General features: G+C 40.4%; 1 protein-coding gene across 1 annotated transcript in view; it reads right to left on the reverse strand.

Annotated features, from left to right (window-relative positions):
* The window catches only part of cdh22 (cadherin 22), a 169,306-nt gene that overhangs the window by 16,336 nt on the left and 128,252 nt on the right, over window positions 1-24,718 (reverse strand). The window contains exons 9-10 of the mRNA XM_030421451.1: window positions 22,314-22,450; window positions 11,331-11,452 (exon numbers count right to left, since the gene is read on the reverse strand). Coding sequence (XP_030277311.1) covers window positions 11,331-11,452; window positions 22,314-22,450 — 259 coding nt within the window. The remainder of the gene's footprint in view (window positions 1-11,330; window positions 11,453-22,313; window positions 22,451-24,718) is intronic.

The following is a 24,718-nucleotide window of genomic DNA, read 5'->3' on the forward strand; positions in this document are numbered from 1 at the left end:
CTATTCATCACTGTTTTCCCCCCCTCCTCGGATTCCTTGTCCTTTGCATTTATCTTCTCCAAACTATCTCCCTCCCATCCTTGTCCTCTCTGGATAAAAACGTGTCCCTCATTTATCATCCACCTGCAAACTGATTATACCAACAATGATTCTGTAGATATACTCCACACCTTTCTGGTACATAAAGGCATCTGTTTTAGTGTGTTTTTTTAAGCTAATGTTGCCTTGTCTGTGTGAGACAGCCTCATTCATTTAGCACAGCACACGACTCTAAATTATGAGCCTGAGCGGTGCCTATGCACTACTGTGACTAAGCTACTGCCGCGCACACTTCCGGCCTACGATTGTGCCTTCACAATAAACAGCTCCTCAGCATTGACGTTGCATCACAGACACAGAACAGGCTTAGTCATACTCACAGCTCAGGGAGGCTGTTTGGGATAATATGGCTTACTTTGTAATTACAAAATGCTACGGCGTGATTTCAAGGTAAATCATATGCTTCTTCCTGAGCACGCTGCTGCGGAATCTGCACTCGAGAAACACGCAGCAATGCATGGAAATTAACCTGAAATGATTGCCTGTATTCCTACGACGTTGAGTACAAAAGATAAAAGGGGAAAATATTACATGCCATCTCAAATCTATATGGTCAAGAGTGGACCAAAAAAAAAAAAAAACAGAACTAGCCCAAGTCAGGGCCAGATCCAGGCCACCTGAATATAATGAACTGTGGTCCAGATTTGGGCCATTTCTGGCTGATAGGGTTCGCACTTGGCATGATTATTGCTCAGATCAGGCAAATAGGAATGGACCACCCAATTGGCATCATTCCACGAGGTATGTGGGCTGGATGGACGTAGGTGCTGCAGGCCAGGATCTCAACAATTTTGCTATCTGGGTTTGATCACACTCATCAGCAGTTGTCAGAGCAGCGTCAGCTGGCAAAGGTAACTTGTAGCTACAATACGTGGCAGGTACAGGTTGCTTTCAAGTAATGTAGACCTCAAGATTATAGACAGTGCTGCAGGATGACATCACAGGGAAAACCGGAGGACAGTTATTTTCCATGAAATAGAATCCAGTTGACTGGCTGACACAGAGACATCATTCAGCTTATTATAGCATTATTAGTCATGATAACATTAAAATATATTCGAAGCTGTTAATTTAAGCTCAAAGATAAATACTGTTACTTACAATAGCCACTGTGTACACTTTGAAATAACCAGATATACTTTCTACTATATTCAGTTGAAAGGAGAAAAGAAAGGAGTGCAGAGGCCAAACAAATCTTTAACAGGCTAACAACGTTATCATTCAGAGAACAGTGTCGGTTCTTTGTGTGAGTCAACTGATTTGAATTGCATTCGACTCCTTCACATGTTTGTTCAAACAAAAAGATGCAAAAAACAATGAGCCGAGGCAAAAACTACCGCGCATCCAGTCAATCCGCAGCGATCTACGGAAAAAATACAACTGAGTGAGCTGTGTGCCGAAACAGACCCGATCTTATCTTGTCATCTTTCTTAGCGGCCCCTTTCAGGTTTGTTTCAGTCTGACAGTAAAAGAATAATGAGCAAAGAGAAGACACTTAAAGCGTTATTATAAGCCGAGGGCTTCTTTGAAGAAATGTGAACAGCAGAGAAGATGTAGTAAGTGAGCCATGATCTGCATCCTGTGACTGTGTCCTCAGCAGGGGGACTCTCAGGCAGCGTCTTGGGGTGAGTGAAAACTGCTGAGGGAGAGAGAGAGAGAGAGAGAGAGAGAGAGAGAGAGAGAGTGAAGCGAAAGAGGGAAATAAGAGAGAAAGAGAGCAAGTGTGTGGGAGTTTATTGAGCAGCTAGCGAAGCTCCCTCAAGCACAATCACCTAATTAGATTTCTATCTGGCGGCCCCCTTTCCTGACCCCCTTAAATCTCCTGCATCTCTGAAAAGCTAGAAGAGGAGACTTTCCCAAAAGTGCACCCGGCACACACCAGAGGAGTCTGAAAGGTCAAGGTTGTGAGAGGGAGGCGACTTTCTCACTCACAGAAGAGATCAGCTTTGAGGAGGAAGGAAATAAATAAATAAATGAATAAAAAAAACACAATTGAAGCATTAGTTTCATTTCTGTAGTCTGGAATGCATTATACACAGTTATACATTAAATCCTACCCATTTTTTTTTTAAGACAATATGAACTCAACGCATGAGATCATTCTTTTCTAAAATTGTTTTTCTTAATTGTCAAATCAGAAAATCCAGCCTTTTGGGTTGAACCAACAGACTTTAAAAAGTTCCATCCAATGCACCTGGACCTTTTATAATGTAAACATTGACATGAACACATCTTAAAAAAAAAATAAAGAATAAAGGAAACCGTGAATGTTCAAGTCTCTCTAGTCTGTTGGTTTGTCTGTTTCAAAATTAACATTTGAGAGACAAAAGGAAGAGGCATTCGGTGAGTAGAACAGATGACTCACTCTGTCTCCTACTCATGAAATGCTTTCTGGCAAAACTGTGAGTGTGTCTGGACTCTTTTCCCCGTCTGTGTTGGTTTGCTTCTTCTTTTACTCACTTCTGTTGTAGGTCTAATGTGGGCCTGTGTGTGTTTGTTTTTAGTATCCCTTCTCTGAATGCATGAGGTGAGTAAGTGCTGCACTCACGTGTATGTGATGTGATGTGTGTTTCAGACGGGCTTAACATTTAGCTGTTTCAAAATCACTCTCCCAGGGGTTGGCGGTGCCGTGGCCAAACTGAGGTGATCTGTCGCAGTGACCCACTCAGCCAGCTGTGAGGCGGCACGGCAGAGCTTGACAGGTCTTCGTTACCCCGGGCCACACTTAGTATTTGGCTTTCCACCCAGGCTTTTTTCTGCACACATGGCACTATATGATATCTGTCCCTCTGCATTCAGTCAGATAAATACCACAAGGTGGGCGAGGAATGGGCTGGGAGGCGAAGATTGCGTTCACGTGTCAGTCAGCGAGGTGCAGCAGATTGGGAAAATGGGCACATTAGGACATGGATACAGGATGGTAGAAATCAAGAGGGGATTTAAATTTTCTTAAGTATAATCGCCAGTACCTCCGCAAAGGCACAATAGTCAGCCTTATCCGCATTGAATTATACTCACTTGTGGATATCAATCACCTAAATACAGCTGTTTTACATACAAGACCATGTATTATCCCTTGAGAAATTAAAGAAAATGTCGAAAAATGGCTTATCCCACTTCGTTGAAGAAAGTGAGGAATAATTCCTGGATTCGTCCCTTTATCTGGGACCATCGCACTGAAAGTTAAAGGGGTATATTCTGGGCTTCAGCCCAGGATATAGACCCCATCATACATCCAAGTCTTTTAGAAATCATTCACTAGTTTCTGTGTAATCCTGCTGACAAACCAACCAACAAACAAATGAGTCCTCACAGTTGAAAACACAACCTCCTGATGTGATAACATCACTGAGGTAAGATTTCAATTATTCTTGACCAATCGAATACATGGCTGGAGGGTCAAACTGTGGTTGAACTGCATCTAAAAAATGTTTGGGTCCATTCAGATTTATTTATTTTTGTGGAGTAAAGATCCAGATTTCACATAATGTTGTGTGGAAATACATCTGTTAACACAGTCACATTGTGGGGACCCCCCCATCCTTATGGGGACAAAAGACAAGATGTAAATCATTCAATTTAAGGCTAAAGATTAGGCTCAAGTTTAGGCTCAGGATAAGGTCGTGTAAGGGTTCCGTTTAGATAAGTTATGGATGTCTTGAGAAAATCAAGTTTACTTACGTCCCCAAAAGTGATGAATACATGACTGTCTGTGTGTGTGTGTGTGTGTGTGTGTGTGTTTGTGGTGCAAACAGAGGCTGTTTGAGAGAGTCTTAGGCCCAAGGCGAAATCCAGTAGGATACTCTCTTTGCCTTGCTATTGTTGTTAAACATAAACTCTAATTCCACAGACATGAAACAAATTCTGAAAGAAACAAAATCAAAACTGCACTTCAAAAGAGGTGTAGAGAAATATATTTTCTGTGGAGACAAACCTGTAACTGATGCACTGGAAATGGATTAAGAATGCATTTATTTTTGGCATGGATGTGCACATGTGTTCTCCATGATAGCATGATGGAAGTGTGAATCCAATCTCTGTTTGCTGTGAGGCTTTTCTCCTTCTAAGTCTGTCTCCTGGTAAACTATTCTGCTTTCTCGCATCTTTGAACAGCTGCCTCCATAAATCCTCTCGAAGGCCCCTTGAATAAAAGGTGAGATGTCATTTAACACTTTGTGTCATGGCCCTGGCTTGAACTGTGTCTCAAAGCAAAAGCTGCTTAGGCAGTGACGCCTATTTTTTAAATGTATTTTTATTTTTTTTCCTGCCACTCAGGACTACCCTTCCCCCTCCCTCTACATGCATTCTCCCTCTAAACACAAACAAAATGGAGTGTGTTGCCAACCCTCAAATGGGATCAAACCCAACCGCAGTTAAAAGGCTTAGGTTAATCTGATTTTCTCTGTGGTTCCACCGAAAGCTAGACCTGAGCCAGGGAGCTGACACTCCATGAACAAGACTGGGTGATAACACTTCACACAACAGGAGACAATGGAACGCTCCTCATTAGCTTCGTAAACCGGGGGTTGATCTGGAATATTAAAAGTGTGACAATGAAGGCTGCATGTGTGTGGGTGTGTGCATGTGTGTCTTTATTTCATCGTCGCACACATCTGTGCAGCGGCAGGGACATGTGATTACGTTCATTATAATTTGTGGTAAACAAATAGCAAGCAGGTTCAGCTGAGGTGGACTGACAGATGAATGGATGTATTGAGGGTTACGTGGGGAGAGGTCCCTTGTCCCCAGATCGGAGGCGAGTCCCCACAACATCACTGCAAAAAACGTTTGTTTTTTGACAACACAATCTACGCATGGGTTATGTCAGTAAATAATAACAAAACTCTCTCAAACAAAACAAAACACCCCCACCAACGACAGAACAAAACATATACAGTATGGCATATGCCGTGCTGTTCCACTGACAGCTTGATTGAACGACTTGGGTATAAAACAAATGACTGTTTACTTATAATTAGCCATCAAGTCCTGCTATCAATCAAGTGATACTCATAATGCCTCACGAGTGGGTTTTCAGCTGATTTACAATGGCGACACAGAACTAAAGACCACTCTTCTGTGCAAACTTTTGAATCACGAGCCGGGCAAGTTGACAGTTGATTCATTTGAAAAATACCAGGTGCTGCGTTTGCCCTAATTAATTCCTCCAGTGTAGCAGGTCTTTAAAGAGGGTGAAACAGGCCAGGCACTGAACAAAGCAACAATAACCCTTTTCTAACTTTGGTTTTCCTTTTCACAAAAGGCCACAGAGTGCATGTTCTCTGGCTTAAGAGGCATATGCATAAAGGAAAGGAGGGCACATCTCTAGTGTTTGAGGTCTAATCCAGGTGAAAGAAAAATGGATTTAATAATGCCTATTCCAAAAGAGCTGTTGCGCTGTCCACATTTCACAAACTGACGAACAACATTCTGGGGAGCTGAAACAAATAAGTTCATCCTGGGAAGCACTAGACATTAATGTGCTCCAACGTATCAAGCAACAGTCCTCTGCTTCAGTAGGACTGTCCAATTTTGACATCTTAATTAATATTAAGAGAACACCGGAATTGATGTTAAGAGAACACCATAGAGCATTTTAGAAATGTTGTAAAGCTTGCTCTAATCATATTTTAACTCAGTAAAGAAAGCTTCTGCAGAGGTTTTATTTTTATCTTTGACGGTAGAATTGTCAGTTCCAAGAAGAAACCTGTCTTAAAATGCACAGTTTTCAGTTGTTCGTTGACCGTTATTAGTTTTATTCCAGGCTCACACCTGTACAAGACTCAAAACATTGACAATATTTGTTGAAATCAATATTTGTGAAATATTCATTGGGGCTTTCTTACAATGTGCCACGAAATTAGCTTTGTTTTCTCTGCATTATCTTGATTTGAGTTTGAGATGCATCATTATTTTCTTTTTTTTTCTGCTACTGCAGACTGTAATTTAAGTCTGAGGATCACACAGAATATGTTATTGGTAATAATCAAATACCTTGTGCTAAGACTGCGTAACCCTCTTATATAAAGTAATACAGAAGAAATATGCACAAAAAGATAATAATTCAGGCTGTTAGCTTAGAGTTGTTCACATGACAAACCTAAAAACATGCAACTGATCTACACCGTCACTCCCGCAATTACTGTACTGTCATATGAGATCACTTATACACAGATGGAATCTTGTCTGGACAAATAACTCATAAATCATTGATAATCATTACATTATGATGGAGCATTTCTATTTCAACTGACACCACTTTTCTAGCCTTCACGGCATTAGTGGCCTAGGAAAAATGCAGACGTGTTGTACGTGTTGTTAATCACACAAGAGGCGCTACTATGATGCTTCTTTGAGTCAAAACACAAACAGACGAAAGGCGAGACAAGAGACAACAGTTGGAGGATACAGACAACCAACAGGGAGCTTTTAATCAAGAATGGACATGTCCATTCTTCCCACAGGCTGTTCAAAATCACGATGACTCATACCTGAGACAGTGGCGATTATTAAAAGCGGTGATGTTATGCACCGCTACTAGACCAAACAAAGGGCATATTTTGAGCAAACATACCCACTCAAATCCTAACAGGGGGCACAGTGAATAAAAGATTCTAGCACTGAATCTGAATCGTAACGCAATGTCAAAAATTATGATCCTCTGGACCTGTGCTCGAGTAAATTCTCTGTAACTCTAATGTTCTCTCAGGTGGTGGTTGGGGTGGGTGTTTGGAGGTGTCCCCCCTGTCAAATACTTGCAAATTGCCTACTAGCAACGCATGTATTCATGTGATCTTGATCATAAACAATAGTGTAGCGTGGCAGAATAAAACCTTTTTCAGGATTTTTGCATGTGCGTGTGCTTGCAAGTGTGAGTCTAGTCTAATTTCCAGAGTGTAATACTGACATTTTGTCACATCCCTGGGCATCTCATACAAATGCAGAACATGCCCTTTAGTGTCTGTATAAGATGCACCAGCCTTTAAACTGACTCCAATGTTAACCTATATGTGGCAATAAGAGATGATCAGGGCAGCTGCTCCACCCACTATAGTATGATAAGCAACAAAGATGGGTGAAGGTCAGGGTTAAGGGGTGGGTCATTTACAGTACCTTCACTCTGGAGACTGGGGTTTGTATCCTGTGTACTAATCCTTTTCCTGACACCTGACAAGTAGCTTTTTGTGCCCTAAAACTTATCAAAATGGCCAATCTGGCAGGAAGGCTTTGCACGACACGCTAAAGGGTAACCTGTGAGTCTGTTTGAAGTGCTTAGAAAATGACAAACACTCTATTTGATGCTCCGGAATAAGAATGCATTGGTAAGTTTGTGTCAGAGATTTATCAATGGCAGAGATTCATAATGTCTGTGTGACATCATCTTATTTTCTCCAAATCCCTGAACCTACAGTGCATGTAACGACCTTCTCATGTGCCCAATTGCTAGCTTGAATATCCAATGTGGCCAAACTGCTCTGATCAGAAAGTTACCCAACAACTGGGTAACCTCTCAAGAGACCAAAGTTTTAGAGGAGGGCAGTGCGTCAGTACCTTTAATTTTCTCAGAGTACTTTGAGAAATTCAGCAGCACTAAATGGACTTCTGGTTGTACAGCTTTTTTTGGTTCGGCCATGTTTATCCTGTTATTACCTAAACTGTTATTGGTCACCCTTCAATGGAGAACTATATATATGAAAAATGATTAATGCATTAGCCCATTGATTTTCTCATTCATTTCTCCCTCCGAGTTGGAGGCCCAACAATAGAAAGGCTCGGTGCTTACCATTAATCAGTGAAAAAAAAAATGCTTCAGCGTAGACACAGCAAACCTCTGGACTTTTTTTCACCCTACTCACTCCATTTTTCAAAGGTAAGGATGTAGTGCCCAACAACAAGTAGTGGAAACCTGTTTTTATATTATTCTGAAAATAACATGGAGGAGAAAATTGTTTCCCCCATGCCCCCCGGTGGTTACCCCTGAGGCTGAAAATGAGCGTTGGAAAGCCTTTGACCCAAGAGTAACACATTTTCGTTCAATCTTGGCGGCCTACTCTGAGAGAGCTTCACAAAAATAACATACAAAAAGACACTCTATAGAGAAAAGACAAAAACTGAGACACAATAGATTGAAAAGAAAGAAGAGATATTGTCATTTGTTGGTGATGGATAGATAGATAGAAATAGCAAAGCTGGGGCAAAATATGTACCTCTAAATCCCTTCCTTCGGTTCGTAATCACGGTGTGAAGTATTTCACTGCATTTTCTCTCTAATGAGAGCAATAATAAAACCTTTTCTTTCACAATGCTTGAAGCCAGCAATGATCTTTTTGCTGGAAGACTAATCATCTCTGTGTGATTAGGAGCTGAAGGTTAATGTGGGCTCACGCAGATGGGAGAGGGAGCGACATGGGAGTGAGGGAGATCAGACCAGACAATGTTCTAGAAAGGCACAGGCGTGCACGGTTGCAGGAGGCACAGGGGGGCAATAAGTGGTTAAGAGTCTGCGGATCAAGGGGAGGAGAGGCCTTAGCCTCATTACACATGTAAATGCAGCTTCCAGCATGGAGGCCCCACTTTAAAGCCTTGCTTTTTTAATTATTCCTTTGCTCTGCACATGATAATTGGGTCTAGCTCGGCCCAGGGCCTGTTGACTATGTAACAAGAATAAAACACCCTAACGACTAAAGGGCCATTTTTAATGGTGATCAGTAGAAAAAAACCTGGCCTCCTGTTGGACTGGAAATAACCATGGTATTGCATTTTGTCTTGATTTCTTAGACTCCCACTGTTTGATTGAGGCTGGGTAATGATGCACAAACCATCCAAGAGTTTAATTTAGTCACCTGTTTACCATTTAGGAATTTATGTTAGTCTCAGCTGACCTCTGAATCACTTTGTGTGATAAGACACGGTTGAACAAGCAGAAGAAGCACTGCTTTCTCTGGGTATATCTTTAGTAACAATGAAAATAATCGAGGATTGATGTCTTTCATGAAGAGCTTGGCATGCAGAAAATTTTTTGGCAGGCAGATCGGTTGTACAATCTGTGTATTCGTTCAAATGTGAATTCCCCAAAATCATCTACAGTTGGTTTAAACAACCACATTGCTGACAAAGACAGAAATCCAGTATTGGAAGCTGTGAAATTTTGACCCTATTGACTTTATATCTGCATCCAGCAAGATAAACAGAAATAAAAATATTCTTTCGAAAACAGATTGTTGTTTTTCTAACCCTCGTTTGCCTTTGCTCAAAAGCGTTATAAATGTATAAGTTTAGTAAATTGCATTCTGCATGTGAGTGTCAGATAGATAGAATTGTTCAATTGAAAACTATCTCAACCCGAAGTACGGACATAATTAGGCAGTTAAGGAAAGACAAGACGTAATCTAAACTCGAGACTCACTTGCTGACTTTTTCTGGGTGTCTGGATGTTCTGGTCTTCAGCAAATGGAACTTGCCAACGTGTCATGGAGATGTCAAGAGAGATATACGACCACACACATTCACGTGACGATGTTCCCATGGTCAAAGATGAATCTCCACTCTCAAGGTAGACCAGTGCATTGTGATATAGCCTTTTATTTTGTGGCATTGTCACATATACCCCAATGTTACCTTGACTTCTGACATTTTATCTTCAAACTCAATTTCATTGTTTCTTTTGTTCAATATCTGCTTTAATTCTTCTTTCCTTTAAAACAATTATGTATATCATTGTAGAATATTTAGATTAGAGCTGCAACGATTGATCGATTAAATGATAAGTCGATCAAAAGAAGATTTATTGCCTACTACTTTGATGATTGCTGTTTTAGTAATTTTTTCATCCTTGATCAAAAATAAGCAACTTGTAGACTTCAGCTTTGTGATAAGCACAGTTTTTGCAATCTTATAGAAAAAATGATTTTGATCAATTTATCGTGACAATAATTGGTAAAATAATCAACCACGAGAATAACTGTTGGTTAAAGTTCTACATGTGACTTAAAAACTGTGAAACACATCATATATCACAGTAGTTGTATCGCTTGTCATGGCGTATTTAACACTTGGCAAAGTTAATGCTGATTTCTAAATCAAGAGTAATGCAGATGGAAGGACGAAATGACCCATTCAGCAGCACTGGCTTTCTATAAGAACCTTATAAGGTTATTATAAAACCTGAGTGATATGTGAAGCAGAAAATGCTTCTAATTTATAGACACGCTGGAGACCATGCCGCTATCTGTGACTTACTGATTAAGTCTAAATCAAATTAGCTCACAGAACAAAGGGTACTGTTGCTTAGACTCAGATACATTCATTAACGTTGATCCACATAGTTCCACACTTCTGTGTGACATCATTTCCAGCGAAGGTGGGAGTCAGAATCGAGATCTTTGTCTTTGCTTCTTATTCTGCATGTCTGAATGACTCACTTAAGATAACAACACAGCTTTTCGGGATAGAGATGATTGGAAAAAAAGTGGATTTTCTATTTTGTTTTTCAACTGCAGTATTCATTGTTTTTCAGTTTTTATTCTAAGTGTACTTCATGTGATCTGTGAATTTGATTTGAATGAGGCAACGCTTTTGTGTTAATTGTTTTTAATGTGCAAATTGCTTGTTTCAGCAAACAGTATGCACTTCTGCCTATAGTATCATTGCGGCAAATGTGTACAATGCAGGACAAAATCATTGACGCTCTAATAAAGCATCCACAGCTGAGCACACTTCAGCTCACGTCACACCATTGATTGGCTTCCAGTTTTGGACAATACACTGATGCGTTGTGCTCAACATTGTGTGGGTTATTGTGCTGTTTTCTGTGCTGCCACTCAAACTGAATTATCCCCAGGTAACAAGTTTTTCTTTGTGGTATTGTTAAAGCAACATTACACAATGTTTGTCCTTTAAATAACAGCTCTAAAGTCATTTTGATGGTTCAGTGTAATAGGGTGAATGTTGGCTCCTTCTCAGCCACTCTGCCCTCCTATCACTTGTTTTTGCACTATGTAACTACAGTGAGAGGGTCGGATCACAGCGTTACATACATGTTTACTTCAAGATACAAGTTTTCAACCCATAACATTGTTATGATGTAATGAGTTTTGTCTGTAGTTGGCACCTACATTACGTCAGACAAATTGTAAAATTTGTAAAAATTTACGGTTACGGGTAAACACACGTAAATTGCCACAAATTGTGACATAGAGCCCCTTTAATAAATGTACAGATTAGGACCTTACCTTCCCTGGTTCGGCATCTTCACATATAGAGGCTTCGTACGGTGTAGCCAGCTCAGGAGGATTGTCATTTACATCCAGAATCCGAATACTCACTGCTGAATGAGACTCCATGGTATGGTTATCTACAGAAGAGGCGAAAAAGACAACACACATAATTAATAGTGCAAATAGGCATAACAGCAACATATTAAGTGACTGACACTGTGAAACAAATCACGCTGAGTAAACTGGTTGGGTAAAGTAGACGTAACACCAGCGCCTGGCAACTGAATGACTGAGGTTTCCGAGCCTGGTTGGAGTGCTTCTCAAGTAAAAGGCTGTCTACACCGGAGGCGTTTCAGTCATAGTCGTCCATCTTGTGCTCATCCGACTGCACAGATATGCATTTACGTTAATCAATACAGCTGTCTGCAAAGACTTTCAAAACAAGTCGCCTTTCACTTGCACTTCACTGCAACTCAACGTGTATTTTTACCTTTTGGTTTTCTTCCCTTTTAAAGATAACTACAGGGATTGTGTGTCGTGCCAAACACACAAAAGTCCTTTGGGAGAACAGATCCAGTGTAGCTGCTGATATGCTAATTTTGCCATACGAGCTGTAGACATGGGTTAATGGCCGAGATTACAAATGCTCTTCTTGTCAGGCGGGGACAAGTGAGATGAGACACAGAGACTCAGAGACTCAGATGGATGCAAATTTCCACAAAGAAGCAGGCGGTTGGTTTGGCATTGTGGGTAAGTACTAAAGGGTTTTAATCTAATGCCTCCACAAATTGCACCCATTACCTGAATAACACTTTCTGGCACCGCTGAGTGACATGAAAATGGTACCAAAGATTTCATTTTTGTCTCCAGGTCCTCACTATGTGATAATGACACCATAGTATTTAGCACTAGCAGTTTAATAGTGTGAGTGCAAGAGGTACACATCAGCACAATGATAATGACAAATAAATGCTTTTGACAAAATTTCAAATGCAGTGCTGTAATTTTATTTCTCGTGCCATTTTCGACTGCATAAATCTAAAGTAATAACACCACAATGCACTCTCAAGACATTTTTCTTAATTGGCCAGAATGTAAATGTGGGAGTAGGGGAGATTATGTAATTAGCACAATCAAAACCCACTTCAAATTAGTTCAACTTCTCGTTGAATCTTAATTCCCATTCTTAATCATATGATAATGTCTGATAGAGTTAGCGTTTCACTCTGAAACACTATGTACAGTACAGAAGGGTGCCAGAGGCATTTAGGGATTGTGTGTATGTGTGTGTGTCTGTATCCGTGTGTGTGTGTGTGTGTGTGTGTGTGTAAGAGAGAGAGAGGTGAGCTTGAGAAAGACCTAGAAAGCTAGAGAGACGGCATTATCTGTGTGTTAAATGAACGTTCTGGTAGCTGTAAGTGTTGGTCTGGATGTCCTGGTTAATTACTCTACTCATGTAGCTTATGAATAAAACAGTTCACAGCTGTCAACACCCAGTTCATGCACCCTAAAGACAGTGGTACAACATGCAGCTACTGACAATAACCCAATGGTGAGAGAAAAAAAAGAAAGAAACACACAAATCACTGCAGTACAAAAAGCTTCACTGGATGAATTTCAATTGCTATAATTATGTAAATATAGCAGAGAATTAAGTGCAATTAAGTGAACTCACTCTTAAGAACGAGTATATTCACATTACTGAGGCATGTATATGGAAAAATAAATTAACACCGTTAAGTGATCTAGGGTAGCGTTTGCAGTTTTAATGAGAAGTTAGTTGCTAGTGTAATCGTAGTAGTGAGCTTTGGAAGTTTGAGTTAAATGTCCAAGCAGCAGGTTAATAAAAGTTCTCATTGAAAATACGACTTGAGTGGTCTTTGTTCTGCCACAGGGGTATGGATAGATTTGGGAAACTACAACTACCTAGCTATGTTACGGTGAAGCTTAAGGTCAGGGTTATGGTTAGAGAAAGATCCTCTTCATTGTTAAAGCTGTGGCATGTATTATGACAACTTTGCATCTTTTTCACATGTGACATTTTACGTGGTTTCCCGCGCCTTGTTTTGTTTCCACATGTGGAAATTCTCATCCACAAAAACAGAAAATCACATGTGCGTGTACATCGTTCACATGTGGGAATATAAATAAAGGTGAGAATTTCAATTCACAAATGAAACGACTCTCGTGCGGAAAAACCTCCCGCTCATATGTGACATTATTTAATTGTGTAAAAGCCAATCACATGTAACTGTGGAAAAAAAATGTGGATTCCACATGTGACATTTTACTGTGATTTTATAAGCCATGTTTTGTTTCCACATGTGAAAAAAAGCTTTTCACATATGGATGTGTGTACATTCACATGTATAAATATTGTGAAGTTGAAAATGTCCAAATTAAGTGTGACAGTATTTTCTTTTCACATCTTAAAACTACCGTTAACATGTTAATAATAGACGGTGTGAGAGCGATCGTCAATCTACATGTGAAATTCTGATTTAAAAAAAATTGGCAAACTGATATTTATTATGATGAATGCTTTTGTTTCTTATAAGAAATGGCCCTGGACACTAAAAGACTGAGGTCCTTAGAAAGACCCTCAACTTCTCTCTACAAAGTCAGTCATTTATTCATAAGGACGTTCACAGCAGCCACTTCTCCTCTAATTTGTGTCTTCACAGCTATTTTTACATTATTGTTCCATAAAAGAGACATTAAGGCTTAAAGAGTGACATATTTGGAGGCGTGTTTGCTTTAAATGATAAATCTGCCCCACACTCAGCCATGGTAATTGCTTCTTTCTTGCCCCAATTTCAGCTCCACCCAGTTTTCCTCTATGTTGCCCATATTGGATTTTATGGGTTTTTTCGGCGACTTGTCACAAGACAATGTCAAGTGTAAACTTCAAGCGCACAAATAAAAAGTAAACTTTTTCAAGGTACAACGTCAGGACAGATGACATTAAATTGACAGCTTGCGAACAGGTGAGCCATAAGCCGGATAAAAGAAAAAGACAAGGTTTACAATCAGTCAGGGAAACTGATAGTCAACAGACTCTTGCAGACGAATTCTCTGACTCTCTATCTCAGCACTCAGTTCTGCCCGACAGTGGCACAGCTGCTAATGAGAATGCTGGTCTCAACTAATAGCATAATCCTCACATCAATGCCGGATTTTAATTGACTGCTTTTTGCCAGAGCAGCAAGAACATAAACGCACACAGAGCTCCACCAGCGCTAGATATCTCCTCTCTTCTTCTCCTTTTTTACTCCCGTCTAATTTCGTCTTCACATTATGCCGCTGTCCCCGCTGTGTCGGAATGAAAACCAGCAATCATCAGATGTTACACATTTTACATTTCAATTCCCCAGAATTGAAAACAGATGAAACAATGTGAGAAACGCCCCGCCTCTACCCACCCCAAACTCCCTCCGTGGGGAAAAAGAGTTATTCAGTGAGACAGGTTCATTCATCTGGACCAAGTGGCGCTGTTCTAAATCTGTCTGCAGATAGGGAAGAAGAATAAAAGGATTTCAACAGATTATTGGCATGCTCTGCATCTGTGCGGCACTCACCAGCTGTTGCGAATCTTTCAGAACAACTGCACAGTAGATCTCTCAGGCACTGAATTATACTGACATAACTTCAGGGAAGACAGAGAGGAGGATATAAGAGTGCGTGAATGTGCAAGTCTTTGCATACATGTGCGTGCCTGCCAACGTGAGTGTGTGTGGGTGTGTGACAGGAGTGTCATGCTCCTTGCAACCAAATGGTTCATCTTTCTTCGCTGGAGGAAACAGTTTGGTTTAAAATGTCATTATTGTCAGGAGCGGAAAATGAGGATAAAAAAACTTTTCCGGTCTCTTCACTTAGCCAAAGGCCGGAGACATGTGGGCACGTGCGCTGCAACGTAATATGGATTATTCGTCAGTTGCATACTTCCAAAATTATACAGTGGTTCAACCAAAACCTCCCTTAATACAGCTTAAGTTATTGTGTGTGAGAACTAACAGCTGTAAATGCCCACAACAGAATGTTTCCTGGCCCTCTGAACATCCTAAATAATTGAAAATATCCAATAAAATTGTCAAATCATATGGCACGCACCCGAAGGAAAGATAAGAATTCCACAATTGCATCATGTCGAAGACAAACGCTTTCAGGTGCTAATTCCCATTTGCAATGATGGACATTAATTTCCATTACAATATGCAGCCAACAAAGGCAGAAAAATAATTTAATTTTACCACCATCGAGATTAAACAGGTTTCGCATTTGGAAATAAGCCTGATACACAAAGGAGAAAACATGCTTCTAAATGCATTGGTTTTTCTCTGTGCTGCGGCGGCCCCTCTGTGCTTTTCATTCATTTCCATGATAAATAGTAAAAAGAAAAAAAAACATTTCTAGGATAAAGTGAAGGCAAACAACTAACTCGTTAAACCTATAACACCAACAAATAAACCAAATCCCAATAAGCCTTTCCATCTAAAACACCAACAGCGGGCAAACAACTCGGTTTCAATTCTACCCATGTTCACATGAAGCGTAATACACGATGCAACATCAGAGAAACAGCTTGCGGCATGAGAAACTGAAACCAAGCAACCAATTAGAGCGACCCAGAGACATGATCAGCGTTAAAAACTGTTTGAGCAATGCTACACACGCTATTCGATGCCTTATAAACATCAGAACGCGAACGGTTGTATGAAAACAGAACTTTAAGTTTGTTATCAAATATTTTTGCAAGTTTTAACCATTCTTGCAGAAAGACTTCCTCGTTGTCTTTCTGGGGTTTCAATCGATATTGAGTGAGGAGCCTTTTTTGTTCGCTGATGTCAAGGCACATGTCACACTGTAACACAGGATTGCTTCGTCAATGACATTCTCGTCGAACTGGATAATGACGCTTCCTTTTGTGAGTTTGAAAACGGAGAAATGAGCGATGATCAGAGACTCTCTGCCAACAAACCTCTGCCTGTGACAGAAAACTTGAATTGGCTCCATCATCCAATCGATGTGTTACTTTTTTTGGTCGCTGCAATGAGGTGTGGCAATCTGAGTTCCGAAAAATGCTCAGCACACTTTTCTGCGAAGATTTGTCACATCCCTCGGCAATCATGCGCTGTTTAAAGTTCCTGCCAGCGGTGGAATTACCTGTACACAATGTTAGCTTCTTAAAAATGCACACACAGAATATGACTGGTAAATTCCTTCATATCATCTGCATTTGAAGATAAGGCTGCCAATGGTTGCCTACAACCAAAATAACAACCTCTTAGTTAATAACCTACATGCTGATAATGCACCCAAGTTACCCTTACCCTAACCTAGTCGCTAATGGCACAAACATAAACAAGCTAGCTGCTCCAAATATGTAAAAACAAGTTTCAATCACACTATTATTTTTTTTTTTTCTGTTATTGGTTTGTATAAGTACAAACAAGCCGCAGTGGTTTCTTCAATCTATAACGGAATGAACATTGATGCAGCCTTACCAAGTGGTGCGGTATAGGAGTAAAACAAAGGTTATTTTTTGTCATATTAGTTGTTAGTCTTACTAACCACAAACAGATATGTAACCTCAACACAGTGCAGCCTGCAATAAGCTGCGCTAGAAAAATAAATATTGTATTAATTAGGACGGCAGTCAGTATAGCATATGTCTCTGCCAATGCCCAACGGTCCCCTTTTATTCAATCAAGCAGTAATATCAAACTCAGTAGCCCTGTATCACTCTTAAACAACCAACAACTGCTCAACCATTAATTTAATATCACTAGATCTAGGATCCACATCGAATGAAACTCACTCATTGATATCAGCCACCTAAATACGCCAGAGTTTTTTCATCCTTCCCTGGAAAATTAATGCAAATGTTAAAAGCACTTCCTGCATCCGTCCCTTTATCCGGATCTGCACCAAAAGTTAAGAGTATATTCTGGGCAGAGACCCATTTCCATCCAAGTTTTGTGGAATTTTGTTCGGTATTGTTGTGTTGTTTGTAATCCTGCTGATAAACCAACCGACGATCAAGACACAGCTAAAAACATTTGCATCCTAGGCAGAGCTAAAAAATGTGCTTTTAACGAGATCAAGATCTTTAGACTCAAGGCAGTTGTCCACAGGGGCCGCCGGAATAAACAACAAATGCAAGTTCTCTTCTAAGCCAACAGCAATCCCCTTGACCAGTCAATGAAGGTCTGGGTTTTGCGACTGCAATCTCCTGAAGTTTTACAACGGTTAAATAAGTAATGGTTATCAGTGCGATGATGTGATCATGAACATGCTGCACTCCGGCGGCGGATGCATTGACTCTCTGTGTTTCATCAACATTCACTGAGATGATGAAGCAACCAAACAAAAGGTCCACTTCATATTCATCCAAGTAAAGACCACTCTTCTCTGAGGCACATCAACACACAGCAACCCTGATTGACCATTCATCTCTACAATATCGTGAGAGTAATACAATGCAAGTGAGCAACTCTTTGGCCTCGATTGCCAGCATTGTCCCCACAATCACTCGGTACGCTATGCACGGCCACTATTTGATGAATTAATGTCGGCCTACCAAAAGAAAGGAAAACAAAACACGCTGTTTGAGTATTCAAGATCTCTTCCTCCTCCTCCGCAAACTAACACTGGCAGAGAGGACATGTGAGGGATTATGTAACAGGACAGACCAGCAGCCCACATCAGCCGGGTCGCAACCTCTGCTCCCTGATTACACATTATTATGTCCCCCCACAGATGTGAGTTTCACTACAATAGCTCAAACTACATTCATTCAAACGGAGGCACTCTAAACCCCATGCGATGCTTTATAACATCCCTGTTTTTCGCTCTTTCTTGCCAAATATCCTCTTATTTTCGACTCTCGGTTTAATGTGAATCACTTATTGAGCTCCGTAAACGGGCCTTTGCTTTCCGTTACATTGCTCTTTAGATCCGTTTTTTTTTTCCCTTTGCGTTCTCCGACTTTGATTGAACCGAGACGCTTATCTCCTCACAACTTGTGTTATTAATTTGGAGTCAGAGAGAAAAATGTTCTAACGCCATAACAATCAAACAAGGGTGCATGTTTGCTGACAGCGAGCGAGAAAAAAAGTTATGCCGAAAAAAATGTCTCTCCACTGCAACGGTGCAAGAGATAAAGACTTTCCAGCTACTTCGGTATCTTTCCGCCCTCAGGGTGATGCTCCTTTTTTTTTTTTTTTCCACCAACCTGTCTGGGTAAAAAAATAAAAAGCAGTTCAGCAAGGTGATATCATACTTGCTATCAGTTCCCGAAAATTATATGTCACTCTAACTTACCCTGATACGTTTCTATGGAGAAGACTGTCAGGAAGTACGCCGGATAGTGACAGTGCGGTTAAATGCTCCTCCTGTACTCGGGGGGTTCTGTGTTTTTCTGGAAAGTAGACAAGTACGACGCAGACGAGAGGCTGTTTCCTCTTTCACACTGACAGTGTCTGCAGAGGAGATGCTCGGGGTTGCTAGCTTTAATTGGATGACATGCTGTGTGTGCATTTATTTGTGCTTGATTGGTGGGGCTGGGCTCGTAACTGCACTTGAATTGAAACATCTTTTTCCTTAGCCGGCACAGGCGCATGTGCATCTACTGACATTTAGTGCGTGTTGCAATTTTTGTAGCCAGGGTTAATGTCATGGCGCAGACTGGGAGCATGTCAGAAAGCTGTTGTCGCTTGTCCAATACTGATACGGAGGCAATCCAAGAGTTCAAAGGTCAGAAATGGACCGGGAGCATAATTAAGGGGTGAGCCGCACAACTCTGGCTTTAACAATGTCCTCAGACAGGTTGACCTTGTGGCTCTCCAGGCCTTAATGAGGAGAAGGGACCCGACAACAACAACAACAACAACAAAAAGAGAGCTAAATCATTATAGAGAAAATAAAGTCTTAAATAAAGTCCTTTCTTAAAAATACTCTAGCTAGCTGAATCACAAGTACCCCCTCTCTCTTTCCATCTCTCATGTGGCCTTTTTCTTTTTTTTTCTTTCTGTCTGTCTCTCCTGTTTTTTTTCTTCTTACTCTTCTTCCTGTCTGAGCGTCTACAGCTCTCAGGACTCCCTGAGCTAACAGGCGATAAAGAAACATTCTGGATGGGAATTCTGATGGCGTTGACCACTGACTCCATCTGTCTGGGTGTTTCTTTGGAAAGGCAATGTGAGAGGCTTTATCTATCAAGTGCAGGCATGTGTTTATGTCTGATATCGGAGGGGTTAGGGCCGCTTTAAATGTTCAATTAACATTAAAATGTGCCTATGACATAATGCCAAGCACAAAGAGGCAGAGCACAAAAGCGCCCAAATTGCTCTGGGAATTACAGCTTGGAGAAAAAAAAAAAAAAAAAAAAAGACTCCGGTCTAATTTTGTCAGAATGTTTGTGTTGGGTGAGACTGCTTACTATTCAGTTTAGGGTTGTATTGATTATTGAAGTAATCATGGTCTGAGGCTATATGAGAGTGGAACAAGTATGAAGATGGGTAACCCGTGCGACAGCGGATACCAGTTAGATGCAGAATGCAATCTCCTCTGCTTTCACCGCAATCCCAAAATCACTTCATCTGTATGAGATTGAAAAAGTAGGGAACACTAGGCCTCCTCCTTCCTTCCTTCCTCAGTTTACTTCTAATGGTATAGTAATAACTTCCCAGCTACCCCAAGTTATTACATTCTTCATTTTCTTTGCAATGACAAAAGGACCCAATGAGATGAAAAAAAAAAATATATATCATATATATATATATATATATATATATATATAGAAGGTCTTCCTTCATTTTCAGTGATACGTTTGTCAGCTTGAAGGCAAGCGATAAAATGATGACTGTATTTTTATCCTGGTGTCAGAAAGATGACATTGATGACTAGAGCGGAGTATGATGTCCTCCATAGGTTGGCAGAACATATGAAAACAAGCTGTTCAGCTGTTTGGTATTTGAAGCAGAACAATATACAGTAAATGTGTTTTTAAATCAGCTGTAAAGAAGAACATAGCCCGGCCACCAACATTTCAAAATAAAAGATGTGTCAAGCGTATCATATCAACATTACATTACAATATTATAAAAAACTCAGATTGCATGTATATGAGCTGACTTGCTTAATATGCAAATATTGCAAACATTTGTATGCACCAACCCACTGGTTATCTAAAACAAGCTTTGTTAGACGACAAAACAATTGGTAGCCAAAAAATGTATGCGTTACGGAGCCACAATGATTTTCAACTATGTTTGTAGCGACAGAACTGTTGAAGCCAAAAATTGACCAAAGACGTTTTTTGAGCCTTAACCTAACTAATTGTCACCAGACCAAAATTGAAAAGTAAACCTAAAGAAACATAGAGATGTTTTAACATGTCCTTGGTTTACAGAAGTGTACACTGCCAACAATTATTGCGCCAACTGGTTTAAAGCTGCTATAACTCCCAAATTGACTGACAGGTCTAACAAGTGCCAGGACATGTAAACTACAAAGAACAATGCCACAATGATTTTCAAGTGTGTTTGTAGCGACAGAACTGTTGAAGCCAAAAATTGACCAAAGACGTTTTTTGAGCCTTAACCTAACCGGACCTTAAGCACAGCACTGTCATAACGTTAAATTAAAAACTGAGCCAAGAGATACGCAGAGTTCTTTCAAGGATAAATCCGAGCGCAAAGACTGGATTTCTGGCTCTCTTGGGTGTGATAATGAATTTACAGCAAAACACAATCTTCCAATGACCCTAAAAATTTGTTTTTTGTGCCTAAACCCAACCAGACCATAAGCACAGCATTGTCACCAGACCAAAATTGAAAAGTAAACCTAAAGAAACATAGAGATGTTTTAAAATGTCCCTGGTTTGCAGAAGTGTACACTGCCAACAATTATTGCGCCAACTGGTTTAAAGCTGCTATTACTCCCAAATTGACTGACAGGTGTAACAAGTGCTAGTACATGTAAACTACAAAGAACTATGTTTTCTAATGACATAAAGGCTTACATTACTCATGTTTGTTTAATAATGTATGTTCAAATATGACCAGTAAGGTTGTGGTAATGTTGAAACTGAGACTGAGGCTCAATCCAAATGTCCACGATCTCGAATCAAGGTCCCATCATCCAGAATCACCACTACCACACAAAGCAGTTAAGATGTTGAGACATACGTAAAATGCTTATCATGCCTTCCAAAAGTTTACGCAAAACTACATTATAAACATAGTTAAATATAAATACTGTATATTTAATCATCTTGGAGGTACTGGTACTGGTATTGTCACGTATCCCATGACACTGGTCTCTTGCTCTCGGATGATGAATTTTGTTTACAGCAAACCCTGACATGCCGTTCCACCACTGTGCATTACTCTCCTTGTCTTTCTCAAAGCTAAAAGCCACAACATTCTGCGGCTGAGAATGTGCCAAAAGCTTTGGTAGCTAATGACGCACAGCCGTGTGAGGTTGTCTGTCACCCCTTATCACCCCTGGTGGGAGTCGGCAAATGTTGGACAGCTAATTCAACTTGTACAGTCTCCATCACTGGCAGGTGCCGTGCACACACAAAGCCAAGTTTAACTTTCTTGTTTTCAAAACTGGGCAGTGAATTGTTCAAACAAATGCAAGTGTTCTCCTTAAGAGCAGCTCCAGTTGCCTCTCAGCCACACGTTGTTATTATTAGTTTTTTTTTCCGATGATGTGAGAAGGAGGCGTACAGTAATACGATTCATTTTGATTACTTGTTCATTTGTGCTTTGTGTTGACATGTTAAGTTCCACGAGTGTGAAAAATGAGGTGAAAACAAGCCTTTATCCATTTGGCTTGGATTGTACCTGGCGGAGTTAATTGTACATACTTGTTAACACATATTTCAAGCTGAAAAACTCACTAGAGTATAATAAACATAGGATCCCCAGCTGTATGAAGATGCACACATCCTACATGAGATACGCTCAGTTTGAAAAACGAAAAGCAGTGTACCCGCTTCGACAGCCTTCACAGTGATATTGTGCCAGCCAGCGGTCTCTCGGTCCAGAATCTTGCCCAGTGTGATGGCACCCGTATCGGGATCGATATGGAAGATCATCTCCTGGTCTGTGGTCCGATCGATGGAAAACCTGAAACGACGGATTAAAGGGAGATATAAATGTTGAGAAAAAGAAGCTGTAAGCGAGAGGAAAGGAAGAAAGTCAATAATTACACAGAAAGGTACATTTTAAAGTAATTTAATTAAGGTCTTTGTATTTTTTTTTACTTAAGAACTTAACAAGGACTTGGAGAGTTAAATAAATAATACCAACTTATACAGAGGGGACCAGCGTTAAAGCAATTATATTTGAAAGGTATTTGCAGTACTGGAGGCTTGTCACAGGGTCACGTGACACTAATAGCACTGTGTCCGTGCAACCGCAAGCAGCCACATAGTCAGCTTTTCTCTGCCTATTCAGAGTAAGAAAATAAACATTAATTTTTTATTGTGCACTCTAGAAAAAAAAAAAAAAAAAAAAAACAAGAAAAAAAAAAACACAAATGCATCTCTCCTTCTTTGGGGGTACTTGGTGCTCTGAGAAGATTGGTGAGTCAACAAAAACCTGCTGAAAGGTTTCTTTGTTCCACACTAGTGTGTGTGTGTGTGTGTTTGTGTACACACACACACACACTCATGCATACATACACTTCCTCGAGCCCACATAAACCATGATAAAGTACCATGAGCATTACAGGCTCTTAAGGCGTCTCTGACAAACATCAACCAGCAGGTCTCGGGAGAATGATCGTCACATGTTGTGGATATAAAACGTAAATGTCAAGAGACCCATATGCTAAACCGATGTGGTACAGAGAACAGAGCATAATAAAATTGGATTCTGATCACGCATCGATTTATTAAATAGTGTGGGGGTTAGAACTGCATTTGCATTGAATCCAGTTCAACACATTTAGAGTGTGTAACGAGGTCACTGGAGGCACCACTGCATGTTAAAAAAAGCAATATGAAGCCTTTTGTGGCTCCAGAGGAAGCCGCACGCACTCTGATAAACTGCCTCCAGTGATGTCACTCAGAGGCCATGTTGCATTGTGGGTAAGGTAGGCACTAGGCTTTTAACACCATTGGACTAACAAAGGACAAAAAAATAAATGATCAAAATCCTTACAGCCTTTCCTGTCCCCCACGTTCTTCTTCCTTTTCACAGCCTGGCATCTACATTACCCACAATGCAGCGTAGCATAATTGGAGTCAATTAATTAGATTACATCCAGTGTCCTCTAAAGCCACAAAAAGCTATTTTGCTGCTTTATTTACACATGCAGTAGACCTGTAAACACAGGTTAATGATTACAGTTGGTGGAGTTCGCCTTTAAACTTGCCGGACATCAATAAATTAAACTGATTCTTACTTGAGCAGCATCAACAATTCTTCTACTCTTTTTTTCAGTCACGGTGTAACTAGATTTGGATAACATGAGATTTCCCCCCCTGTTGAAAATCAACTCTTGCATCTAAAACGATGCCATGGCAGCACAACCGATTACTGTTTAAGATACTGAACCGACACAGCCTTCCGTATATGCGTATGAATTCACGTATCCGTCAGTGTAATACTCTGTTACATCTAACATCAACACGCATCACGTAGGATGGTAATTAGCTCCGGCTGGGTTGCGTTTACACCTGCCATTGACATTTGTCTCCAGCGTAAACATGAAAAATACACTTCTCTCTCAAACTGTGCTGCACAATGCCTCATTGTATTTCTTTTTCTTTTCTTTTTTTTCGGAGTTGGATTCAGATGACAGATATGACAGCACGACAAATAGATGAATAAATAAAAACCTCATGTTTTTGTGCACATTTGCTTCCCCACATGATTACTATTCAATAGGAGACAAAAACTGAACCTTTGGTTCTTCAGTGCATGTCACTTTTCGTGGGATGCGAGTGAGGGGGCATCATGTTGTTAGACACGAAAACATTCCCTTTCCTCATAAAAACACTGATTCACGCTCCATCAGAATCAAAAAATACAATCTGTCTGCACCACAAAACGCAAACTTGGCTGCTGCGCACAGTTTTCGGAATCCCAATCATGTTGGCAAAACAGCATTCACGCCCTTTAAACCAGACTATCATTGTTTAAGCTCATTTGTTTTGTATCTTTGAGCATCTTTTGACAAGCTGCCCTCCAGCTGTTTGATCACCTGCTGGAATCTTCGTGTGTTGGACATTCTTTGTTCACATGAGGCCTGGCACCCTTTGCAGTTTGTTTTCACTGTGCCATAACTATTCACTCATCAATAAATCATCTTGCTGATCAAAACCACAACGGATGCATACTTTGCACTTATACAACACCACTCAGGGTGCTTGATTATCCAGAGTTCAG

The sequence above is a fragment of the Sparus aurata genome, chromosome 6 (genome assembly GCF_900880675.1).
Source record: "Sparus aurata chromosome 6, fSpaAur1.1, whole genome shotgun sequence".
NCBI classification, from domain to species: domain Eukaryota; kingdom Metazoa; phylum Chordata; class Actinopteri; order Spariformes; family Sparidae; genus Sparus; species Sparus aurata.